Source organism: Lampetra fluviatilis, chromosome 30 (assembly GCF_964198595.1).
Source record: "Lampetra fluviatilis chromosome 30, kcLamFluv1.1, whole genome shotgun sequence".
NCBI classification, from domain to species: Eukaryota; Metazoa; Chordata; class Hyperoartia; order Petromyzontiformes; family Petromyzontidae; genus Lampetra; species Lampetra fluviatilis.
This window is the reverse complement of record NC_136304.1, coordinates 113021-125685: the sequence shown is the minus strand read 5'-3', so window position 1 is coordinate 125685 and position 12665 is coordinate 113021. Positions and strand designations below refer to the sequence as shown.

Genomic DNA, 12665 nt, shown 5'->3' with positions numbered 1-12665 from the left:
TGATCGAGAAGAGACCTGATGGCTCGTTGGGACATTCTGTCTACAGGAAAGCCACCCACACGGATTCGTATCTAAAGCCTGACTCCCACCACCATCCAGCCCAGAAGAATTCCCTCATCAAAACACTGCATCTCCGACCAGCACCACCTAGCCAGTGAGCTTGAGCATGTACGCTAGGCTCTCAGGAGGAACAGATATTCTGACCGCACAATCCGCAAAGCTGCATCCCCAACCATGGGTAGAGAACCATCTGAGGACCCAATCAAAACCATCACCTTGCCATACATAGCAGGGGTTACCAAAAGGATTTCCAAAATCTTGAACAAACACAAGATTCAAGTTCGGTTCAATACAGTACACAAAATCCGTGATTTGATCCCATCGGTGAAGGATGCGATTCCGGACATGCAATGTCCTGGTGTCTATAAGCTGAGTTGCGTCTGCGGCAGCAGTTACATTGGTGAAACGAAGCGACGTGTCTCTGAACGGGTTCACGAACACAAAGCGGATTTGAAACACGGCGGACCCAAATCTATGGCAGTGGTGGATCATTGTTTAAACGCTGTGGGCACACATGACATTGTTTTCTCTGAGACCAAGGTGCTCTGCAAACCCTCGGGCTACCATCAGAGATTTGTTTACGAAGCCATCCAGATATACAAACACAGACAAAACTTTAATCTAGAAGATGGATTCAGATTGAGCAATCATTGGAAGGATGTGATTAACCACGTCAAGTTTTAACTGCTATGATTTTCACTCACCCACCCGTGTCGTCTTGGTTTCCGGTTACTAATTCAAGCTCATTGACATGCTAATTTCTCCAGCCCCACCCGTCCCTGCACGCCACAAACCCTCCCCTCCTCTCTCCCCTGTGAACTCCTGCAGCCACGACTCGACGAAACTCCCCCCCCCCCCTTTCCCAATTAACTAACTTTGGCGGATTTGGCCCGTGACAACCAGCACACATGGCCGACGTGGATTCATGCAACTGTGCTCAATTAGCGCAATTCCCGCTCGATGCAAAGTAGCGACGCTCAGATTGTGGGATGAAAACTTTGGATCCCTTGTGGGAAGTCGGAGATTTGGCCGGCAATCAATAGAGTCGAGTGTTCAACAGCTTTGTCAATCATGACACATGGTGCTAAAAGAATCATTATTTTACATAAAAGCGGATGCGAATGTTATTAATTATGTGGTAGGAATCTCGGGTCTGCAAATCAGGAGGTTGTGAGTGCAAACCCCAGACAGGAGTGTTGACTGGCTATCATTCCTCTGGGGTTGGTGAAATAGGTACCGCTCTGATTTGCCCCTTGCATTGGAGTATGGGATTTTCTACCACTGGCTCAGAGAGGTGTGTGCAAGAGATGTGTGCTGCAGCGGGAAACTCGTTTTACTTATTGGGTTTTTATTTTATTTGAATCCACTACCTTCATTTCCTGTTTGATATTACAATATATATGCCCTCTTGTAATATAGTAAACTAAACCTTGGGTGTATTGAAACTTCTTGGCAGGATATATAATTCATGCATAGATGTATATACTCAGCATTCCAATATTCTACAAAGATGCCCTTGAAAAATAGATTGGGATTTTTTTTATTTTTCTGTCCTTGCAAAGAAAATGTTTTATCGTAATATTGAGGCTTTCGAGTAAAATATTTTCTGCCCAGATTTCATAATTCAAATATATTAATACTAGGGTCTATGCATTGTGTATTGTAGGTAAAATACAATTTATAACATTTACTGTGAGAGTAACATACAATACAACAGGGCGGAGTGGTGGCGCATTGGTTAGCTCTATGCTTTATGAACCAAGCGACCTGTTTGATTCCCGCTGCAGATAAAATCATCTCCGAGTGATATCTGAATCGGTCCCAGGATATCTCCCTCCTTCACCAACCCACACTGACCAACGTGGTGAAGTATGGCTTAACCACTGCCCCTTGACCTGCAATAGTTTGACAAATCGCATTTAAACAACACGTTCAACAGACCTTATATCAATAAACTGTCCTGTCAGTCAACTGCATATGCAGCTGCCGATAAACACGAATAACGAGGGAGTCATTTGTTGCTGCTTCCAGAGGTGCCTCATATACGCAGCGCACGCCTGGATGACTGGGTTCATTGGCTTCACTTTCTGGGGGTCACATTTGGGGGGCCCTCCGAGCGGCATCATCAGTCATCGTAAAATCCATCATTATTTACACCTTCATCAACTCTGCATTCATTATCACCGCCGCCATCTTCGTGCACAGGGACCATCGCCACTATCATTGTCATCACCCTGGTCGCCGACACCGTTGAGTCTCGGTGTTGCGCGACTTCTGGAGACACGGTGCCACATCCCCTTGTCCAGTGCATAAACGTAGAGGCTCGCTTTGTGGGCCAGCCTGTCTGGTTTGTACTATTTACTCGCTTTAGTGGGCTGTGTAGGGTCACACTCGACAGTGCATAAAGCATCGGCTCCATTAGCACCACTTGGTGTAAGTTATTTGATTTGTCCGACTTTTACCATCATGCTGGAACACACTGGACTGTTCTTCCAAAGCAGCGTTGGTACGTGACATACACATGGTGATCCATTTATAGACACCCCACCGATTTCTAATGACCCCTCTCTCTTCCTTCTCAACAGTTGACTGAATATTGCGTGAATGATGCCTACGTATCTTAGAGGAGAGCATCCACAGATCTAATGTGCCTACCCTTGAGATTGGTGCGAGACGTATAGAGGCTTCACAATAAAACATTGCGGTATCTTTAAGTGTTGCCCATTATTTTAGTAGGGTATCTATAAATGGACCACCCTGCATATCCGTGATTGTGTATATTCCAGTGGTACATGCGGTAAGTTGAATATGCCGCTGTGTATATTCTGCATATACTTTGTATGCACCCAACTGTGCGTGGTTGTGCCTGTGTAGCTCTGTTTACATAACCGAGTCTCTTACATTGATTTTCCCCATTGAAGCGTATGCACCCAACTAAAGGGTTTATCTGGTTATATTGTCTGTCCCATCCTTGTATTCGTCTGCCGCTGTTAGTCTGCTTATCAGTGTCTTTGGCCTTGCTGTGCATGCATTGTCCCTGCGGTTTTGTTTGTCTACGGATCTCCCGAGCGTGCATTCACCACCCTCTCAGCCTTAATACCACCACCATTCGTGCTGTGTTTGCTCTGGCCTTGTGATGTATATATTGCTCTGTTTGTCTCTGTCTCGTTCAGTCTGGATTTAGCTCTCTGCGCACTTCACGCGGTTCGTTCCCGTGTATCTCTTTACAGCTGTCTGCTGCGGATAACTTGATATGCACCAACACGAGAGATGTGTTAAGCATCATAACACAGAGGGTCTGTCGGCGCGCATTAGTGAAAACCTTGCACTTGATTTATTTGATCAAAAAAATGTCGTCGCTGAAACAATGCACTGAGCGAGCGTGTGGCATAGTAATGTGACAAAGACGTGAATTGAACCTAATGGTGGGATTGTTTTTCTAGACCTCTGTTAGACGAATAAACAGTCATGGTGAATATAAAAGGATCGCAAGGCGAGTTGTTATGATTAATGTAAATTAAAGTGGGGCTTATCGTATGCTCCACGAGTTCCAGAAATTGTTTTCAACATTCCCCACCCCGTATAGATTCAAAACATCTATCGTCCTTGGTGGTGGGGGGAGGGGTGGCTCTCAACATCCATTCAACCACAAACAACTCCTCTCGCCATGCCAGTCTGTTCACATTGCTTTTACATGAGTGGAATTGTTTGGATACGAATGCATCTGGAGATTATTGGCACGTAAGACCACATCGGTTCATCGATTCAGATCGATTCTTGTGCTTGCGACACATCCTTCGAATCCTGCCTGTGAGACTTGGTAATTTCACCATTTGGGCAAATAACAATGTTTGCAAATGATATATTAATGGAATTGTATGGTCTCTAAGCAGGTCAACGAAGGCATTATAATCATATTTAATATTATAAAATTACGTTGACTTTGATGAATAATCCTTACAATGTAGTATTTTAAAAACCCAATCAATTATTTGGTTGAGACTCTTTTTGATCATTTTAGTATCAATACTCATTGTGTTATTCTTAATAACAATCCTGGAATTAAAATTACTCATTGGAAAGTTTCAATCCAGAATCCAAAGGCACGAGAAATGCAAAACTTCAGTCAAATTGAACCATAAGCAAAATTCAAACAGTTAATATCACGCTATACATAGCCAACTGCACTAATCAGAGGTGCAGGGTGAAGGACAACAAATTAAACACAAAATCCATTCTAAAGAATTGAGTTTTCAATCAAAATTTTAAAACGTGCATAGCTCCAGTGGCTTCCGAATGTCGGAAGGAAGGCTCTCGCGGCTTGCAGTATCGTCTCACACATCACAATACGAGCACAGGCTCCCCTCCTCACGCTCTGGAATGTGACCCCTGCCTTGCCAGCTGAAGCTGGGCTACCAGAAGATGGCTCTCGTGGCTTGACGGTTGTCTGTCAGCAGCTGTCACTCTCAGCAGGACCACTCTGAGTAGGGAGCCCACTTTGGTCGAGAATCAGCTGCCCGTGAACGTGATACTATTATACAGTAATTTACATAATACACATCTCCAATAATAATGGCAACAATGTATCGTGTCGTGGCGATGCATCCATTCATCGGTTCATAGGCAAATAATAGGCTCGTGTTGCTTTTATAAGAATAGAGTAAACCAAGCTGTACGAATGAGACTTGTAAAATGGGGAATGTCACGAGTGGTTCTGCGGAGGCTCCTGAGGCCTTCGCCGCATCTCGCAGTGGGCCTGCCCAAGCCCCACTTTTACGTTTCTTAACCGCGTAAACATTTCGTCTTTCCGTCTCTCAATGCGAATCCTAGCATGCATTTCTTCATGCTGCTTCATGCACTTTTTCAGTTTTGTTTCATTTTTGTCATCTTTGTGCCAACGGCAGAGTTGCTAGATCGTTGGTTGAGGAAATAAAATGTCACGCTATACATAGATTTTTCCTCACTTGATACAGTAAATTTAGCTGTGACGGTCCCACCTGATGACGGAGACTTGTGTTGCCTCCGAAACGTCGTGATTTATTATTTTATTTCTATTATTATTTTTAGTATTTTATTTTTACCTACGGGACTTTACCGAAAAAACCTAAGAGTATGAATCCTTGCAGTCACGAAAGCTTCAAATCTAGTCGAAAAAATGTCAAAACGTAATACGGCCAGAGCTCTTAATGCCACCACACCTCGCCGTCACTTCCTTCCTTGTGCCAGGTGTCAGCTCTTGGGCAGTTGATACCAGACCTCCAGGGTATGTATGCTCTTATATATTATGCTCCTGTCCAGGCCATGAGTCTCAAGACAACATAGTTCTTAGTTACAAAGTATCTGTATGTATGTTGAACCTCTTTCGCACCATACGTATACAACCGTGCTAATTGGGGGTCTGCATGCAACCGCACCTCAAAACGCCCAACAAGTAAGAGGGGCATGGTCATTGAGTGGCACTTGAAAGGTTGGAGCGTTTTTTGCCGTTCTTATTTTTTGTAAAAAAAATTGAGGTGGTAAGGAGGCTGCAGGGCAAAGGGGGAATTGAGACAGAGGTAAAGTGGAGAGGTCCGGAGGAAAACTCCTAAAAGTAATGAGTGAGTCGGCCATTGGCAGAGGAGAAGATGGGCTTCTTGAACCTGGGCTTGAGCAGAGGAAGGAGACGTCGTGGAAGTTTACCCATCCAGCAGCGTCATCAGCTCCGGGTTCGGAGGTCGTCGGCCAACGTGTGACAGAACTTCCTCTCTGTGCTTGCCATGATGAGCCGAGTCTGCATCTCAATGTCGTCCCTCGACCGTGTCGTCCCGCCACGGGAGTGTACCGCGCAGACACCGTGCGACCTGGACTCGCGCCGCTCACGCTGCGGCGTATGAGGGCTTGCACCGCGGCGCTCAACCAGGCGCGAGGATCAACACGGGAGCGACGCGCATCCGTCTGTAACTCACCGCTTGCAAGCGATGAGCCTTTGGGGGGGACACGAGCTTGGCACTTGTAAGACGGGTGTAATTTAATCCACGAGGAATTGTGAAGTTTAAAAGGCCGGCCAGCAAATGAGTTCCTAGAATACCGATGCCAAAAATACTGTACCGGTCAAACGAGTCTAACAAAGCACTCGGAGGTTTAAGATGGGCTTATAAGTACGTCTCCCGTGAAATGTTTCATTTTCTTTCTTAAAAATTTACATTTGTGTACGGTATCAATTCAATGTCAGAGTTCTTCGGTGTGTCTCGAGGTTTTACCGCGTGTTGTTGTGAATTTAGTTCATGAAGAAGCTCCCAGCACATGGTAGCGAAACATCAGACATCGCACCAAACAATGCTCGGTACAACCCGAAAATATATCGGAGAGCTGTGTATAGCAACAACTTTCACAGCAGCAAAATCAAAGTTTATCTTGCTCGGTCACCTGGGGGATGCTGCTCATCTCTACTGACTTACCTCGAGCCAGTAGCAGACATTCTACATTCTGATGGTGGGGGTCAGTCTGTCCCTATATTACAAAATCACTGTAAACACGTATCAAAGTGGTGCTTATTTGTACTTGAACTCGCAAACTTCAGCGCCGTTACCACCACGTCGGTCCCGTTGGTTCTTTTAGAAATGACTAACAGCAAGTTCACTCTAGTTATTTCCACCATTTGGCAGTGAGTAGTACGACGTGTATCAATGCATCTATTCACGACAAGATAAATGTTGTTATTGTGTCGTCTATTCATGGGTTAAAATGAATTCTCACGCCCAGGAAGTACGCTTAGAATCACGCGTGCCACTATCGATTATTTGCAATTTATGCAAATGATTTGTTTGTTCACTTCACGCTGACGAAGCGAAGCGGAACAAACAAGAATGAACCTCTGAGACAAACAATATGAACAAGGCCGTGCTAATGAGACAAGAGAATCCATTATTTGAATCAAACCGTGACTCCATATCATGACACTTAATCAAAACGTGGCAAGGATGAATCATTTCACTCTTCTCTAATGGTTCCAACACCGACAGATGTACGCAAAGCCAAGTTTCAGATTGGGCATGCTGCGATATATATTTTTTTCGAGTCAAAATTGGACCAAGATACCGAGATTTATTTTAATTGGATTTCAGAAATCTCTGAACAGTTTCTTGTTACCGCCAGCGGTTTATGTGAACGTGTAAATGCCGATAAAAACCTCGGGTTCATTCTGAGTGCCGTCTTCTAACGGAATAAGTAATTTTTTTTAAACGAATTAATTAATTTGCATTTATACTTTCATTTGTTTTACACACCCAGGTGTATTTGTGGGACATGGAACTTTGGCACTGTGGTTAGCACGCCGCGTCATATGGACTTGATTAACCTCAGCAGTTCAATTCCCGGCAATGACTAACGTCGGTTGAAAGTGATATCTGAGCCATTCTTGGGCCCAAACTGCACTGACCAGCGTAGTGAAGTATGGACAAACAACCCCCGTGACCATCCAGCGTAGTGAAGTCTTCATCCAGCAGTGAATCGACAAAGGGCTGTAAATTATCCAATTATTTGGTTTGCATGATTTTACATTATAAATCACATGTGTCTCGTGGCACATATGAACGTTTTTCACTGAAACTCTGAAAAGTCAACAGACAAACACCAAAGTGAGTGAGTGAGGCAGTTATTGAGCTAAAACGCACCCGACAAAAACCTTCTGACCTCGCTGTGATTCGCTCACCGTTAGTACGGTTTCCACGGCAACACTCAATTACAGCCTCCCCCAAGGCAGTCTAGAAAGGGGAATAGCGAGGGGAGGGCCGTGTTGCTGCCTCCCCCCGTGGTCATTCCTCCCTCGTCCCCAGCAGGCCCCGTGTACAGCGCAGGCGCCCGCTCCTGCAGATGGGCACGATCGTAACTTCAAATCGGTCCATCGCATCATCGATTAAGACTTCCCTCTGGCGCCCTCGCTCCGTCCTGCGAGCAATGAGGTGGTACAAGATTGCTGAATCTCTCTGCCCCCGCTCGCCAGCTGCGCGCCCATCAAGCCAGCATCAGCTGTTGTTGTCGGGGGCTAATTGCTGCTCTTTGCCGAGTGGTGCCACCTAAATTTTTAATCGCGATTGTCGCCATTGCCATCATCCGCGTGGAAATTATTGCCCGACAGCAATTTTGTTGGCCCGGAGAGACCCATCCCATCGAGCCCGAGCGGGACGTCCAGACGACCTGAGTGACACCACACGGTCTTTAAGAGTGAGCTTTCAATACAGGACGACGTTATTGTCAACGTGAATGTTCACTTGTCATCACGCGGCACGCTTTATTGGATGACATTGCCCCTGTTGTAGCTTGCTTATATGCGGAAGAGGTTGGATTTGTAAAATCTTTGTGTAAGGGGTGAGTGCTACGATGGCTTCGGCCACTTGACCTGTTTATCTATGTGTCTTATGTCAAAAATAAGAGTGCGTTTTGTGAGGATATTCTTTTTTTACAGAGCTGATAAACAGAGCAGGCGAGTGTGAAAGTTTCTTTGAGGTTGTTTGTGTGCATTGCTGCCTCTCATGATGCAGTTGTACCAGTTCCCAGCACTGTTGGTATTTATACGAAGCTTTTGTGGATCTAATAATATAATGGCAGTTATTAATGTTGACTTTTTAAAAAGACTAATTAATTGTAGATTTGAAGTTTTCGTGACTGCAAGGATCCATACTCTTTGGTTCTTTCAGTAAAGTCACGTAGATGAAATTTTTTTTATAATAATAATAAATAAATACATAAAAATGAAAATAACTCAATTAAATCACGACGTTTCGGAAGCAACACAAGTGGACTCCAGCAAATTTTTTCTTACTGTGGCTGTCCTACTCGATGACTGAGGCTTGTGTTGCTTCCGAAACGTCGTGGTTTAATTTAGTTATTTTTATTTTATTTTTATTATTATTTTTATTTTCATCTATGTGACTTTACCGAAAGAACCAAAGAGTAAAGACTAATTAATTTCACGCATCCACAGTCACTAGTCGCATGCGTACGAGCAGCACATGTGCGTGCATGCCTTGCGTTCACATGCCACGATGATGTACGTCGTGTGTGATCTGCCTTGGTGTACATTCATTGAACGCATTAAGGTTGTTAACAGTCCTCCGTTTATTTTGTTTTCACAGAGGGAATTAAAGCACGTGGATCATGACTGCACAAGCAAGTTTCACCCAAACAACGTGGAACAACGTTTTTTTTTAAACGCATTGAAAAGGCTACCACAGTAAAATTTACGACTCCATGAATTTGCCATCCCTTCAAAGGCAGCTGGGACAGTCGCACGGCGTGGAGAGGTGAGCTATGGGCGATCCTTAGTGTAGGCTGCCCTGCCTTGTGCCCCTGAGTAGGTGGCAAACTTTAACTTCCTGTGCTGTGCTGGTTACAATGAAGGGCCGCCGGATTCCGTCGCAGCATCTGTGAGCAATCGTACTTGAATGCATTATTGAACACGCAGGAAGAGAGCACACGGAGCTAACTGGGAAGCTACTTACATTAAAATATAAACAGCGAGCTATATGGCTTGATAAGATTAAAAAAATATTAAACTTTGCGGAAGAACATAAGAGATTCGCCGTTCCTGTCATGGGTGGAGGTGGCAGACATCTGAATAAGTGGATAAGGGAAAATAAATTATCATTGATTTCGCGTCATGCAACAGAAATGTGTGTTATATGCCGTGCCATTGATGAGCATGTGAATGGGAGTAACGGAGGCTGCTCGGAGACGGGAACAGAGGTGCGCAGCTGGCACTGAGCGCTGGGCACGGCACATGTGGCTTTGACGAGCGACACAGACAGATTCCTACTTGTATATTTATCTTCTGGCTTTCCAGGCTGTGGAGGACTGAAGCAAAATATTGAGGGTTGAGTTGAACATGGACGACGTGAATCCGATTCTCAGGGGCGGTAGCTACCTCATCAAGTCGAAAAAGGCTGCCGCTGGCGCCTTGGCAGGCACACCCGGCCGCAGCGACAGCTTTTACCTGCGCAACAACGGCGTCCCCAAGATGGGCACGCGCGCCTGGGTCTCCCCGTACGGTGCCGCGTGGGACGGGCGGGGCGGCGGTGTCACCAGCGACAAGCGCGGTAGCGCCGAGAACGTGTTTGGCGACGACAAGGTGGACCCCAGCACTGCTCCCACGCTGTCCACGCCGTCGTCCGCCAAGGGGGAGCGGGGGCTCACTGTTCCCGTGCGCCGCTTCCGAGACTCATCGGAGGGGCGCAGGCGGCCAATACCGTTTCAGTCGGACGGATTTGCGCATCAGCAACATCAGCAGCAGCCCCTGCGGCACCGCAGCAGCAGCGACGTGGCGCTGAGCGAGATGGACGGCGACGGTAACATCACCATCCACCCGGGCGCGGTGAACCCCAACACGGGCGTTTCTCTGCGGCGTGAGTACGGCAGCACGTCGTCCATTGACAGCCGCTCGGCCTCCAACGCCGCCGCCGCCGGTGCCGGCAAGCAGTGGTTCTTGGGCGGCAGCAGCGGCAGCATCGGCAAGGCCAAGTTTGCGGACCTCCTGAGGGTCGGCGATGCCTTGGCCGCATCCACCCTGTCGGTGAGTCAGCACGAACTCGACGACGGCAGCTCGGAGGAGGCGCGTGAGGGCCGAGGAGGAGGAGGCGGTGGTGGTAGCAAGTCGCGGCGGAAGGACAAGTGGGAGCGGTCGCTGAAGCGCCGCTCTAAGTCGGATGTGGGCGAGGCCTCCATCTTCCACAAGCTGCGCACGGGAAAGTCGGACTCTGACGGGACGGTGCAGGAAAATGGCGAAAAGGCGGACGAGGCCGGCGCCGCCACCGTGGGGGCGACGGCGGCGGCAGCCTCGGAGCGCCGCTCGTGGCGCTGCCCCAAGTGCTTTGGGCACTACGACGTGCAGAGCGTGAATTTCGACCTGCGCTCATCGGGCCAGGGCCAGCAGGGCTCGGCGCAGCAGATCAAGAACATGAGCACGGGCGCGTCGGCCGCCTCGCTGTCGGCCAAGACCGTGGCCATGATGGTGGCGGCGTCGGCGGCGAGCGGCTTCAGCTCGCCCGGCGGTAGCACGGAGGAACTGGACGCCGCCCGCGACGAGCCCGGGGCGCAGGCGGCCGACGCGGGCGACGGCAAGGGCAACGAGCTGGTGCAGAGCTGCCCATTCTTCCGCAACGACTTGGGCGGGGAGGTGGAGAGGCAGATCAGCCTGTCACGGGCGAGCGTGGGGCTGGGCACGACGGGCCGCGCGGCCGAGGCACTTCTGCACCTGGGCCCCACCAACGCCAGCGTCTCCGTGCTTGAGGGCTGGAGCACAGACGAAGGCCTGCGCAGGGGCGACAGGGTCAAGCGCTACGTCATCGAGCATGTGGACCAGGGTGCGCGCTACTACCGGGACTACTTTTTCGGCAAAGGTAAAGCATCTTGGGTTGGGAGCTGGCGAGTGAGTCGTACTGTGCGTGAGTCTGTCTGATGGCTGAATGAATTTGTTATCTGGTTATTTTGGCTGTTGTCATCAGGATGTTTTAATGGTGGTCCTTAGACGATTGGCTAACTGTTCTCTGATGATGGGGCCTCTAGACAGACTGACTGAACCATTTTTGATGAAGTCTTTAGGCAAGATAATCGTCCCTCCATCAATATCAATTTTAAAAAAATATACGGTTCTCAGTGAGTATGCTCATCAGCGTACAAATGCTGAATAGATAGGACTAATAATTCCACCGTCTTCAAGCTAATAGACTAAATTTATAAAAATCCCTAATTAGGAAGTTTGATTGTTTGAATTTTAGACACAGCACTGACAAACCATCTCTTAAGTTTAACAAAAATTATCATTGAAGGTTAAAAGTCTGTAAATAAAATTTGAGTATTGAGAATTGTTGTTCTCCGCATTAGCAGGAAATATTCTCACAATTACTTTATTGTGGTAATCGATTTTGTTGGTGGGTCGATGTATTGTTGAATGCCTAATGATTCAAATCTGGCAAAAAAAAAAACACTTGCATTTTTAATCTGCGCAGTCTTTGATTGCTGTACAACATAAGCTTTCAAATGGCTCCTCGTTTATTGAAGTTGATGGAGCGGTTTAGGAGGAGTTCTCTGGGCAAATATGTATGTACAAATTATCTGCTTGTGTGGATATGTGGGGAAGTGGTGGTGCAGTACTCAGCGAAATGTGCTATGAACCCAGTGACCTAAATATTAGTCCAAGCCTAAGACACGCAACTTGTTTGAGGTGCCCAGTGTCTGGGCCACCGATTCATACGAATTAATTACTTCTCTATGCAATCAGCAGAGCATCAAAACTACTTTGGCATGGATGAGAACTTTGGGCCGGTGGCTGTGAGCATTTGTCGGGAGAAGATGGAAGATGCGAAGGACAGCACACAAGGCCCCCAGTACAACTACCGCATCATCGTCCGGACCAGCGCGGTGAGAGGATGCATGTCCGTTTTTTGTGGAAGGTTTTTAACGAGTTCAGGAGCTCATTGTGGCCAAAGCCATTGATGCCACCACAGATCTACAATGCATTCTATCCCTCTGCGAGAATTCCGTAGCTGCTTGCACAGGAGAGATTCGACCTCAAAGATTTTCCCAGACAGTATCCCACCATCGAGTATTTAGTCTCCTCCTTTGTCGCCGCA

At 47.3% G+C, this 12665-nt stretch overlaps 1 protein-coding gene across 9 annotated transcripts in view; it reads left to right on the top strand.

Annotated features, from left to right (window-relative positions):
• Nucleotides 1-12665, top strand: part of LOC144943090 (signal-induced proliferation-associated 1-like protein 1) — a 149160-nt gene that overhangs the window by 60889 nt on the left and 75606 nt on the right. For 7 of the 9 annotated variants that reach the window (XM_078870250.1, XM_078870245.1, XM_078870249.1 and 4 more), the window contains exons 2-4: nt 9174-9341; nt 9949-11432; nt 12314-12453. In XM_078870250.1, the coding sequence (XP_078726376.1) occupies nt 9289-9341; nt 9949-11432; nt 12314-12453 (1677 nt within the window). In that variant the 5' untranslated portion in view covers nt 9174-9288. Of the gene's footprint in view, nt 1-9173; nt 9342-9880; nt 11433-12313; nt 12454-12665 lie in introns of those variants that run through there. The other 2 variants (XM_078870244.1, XM_078870247.1) reach the window with 2 other exon arrangements.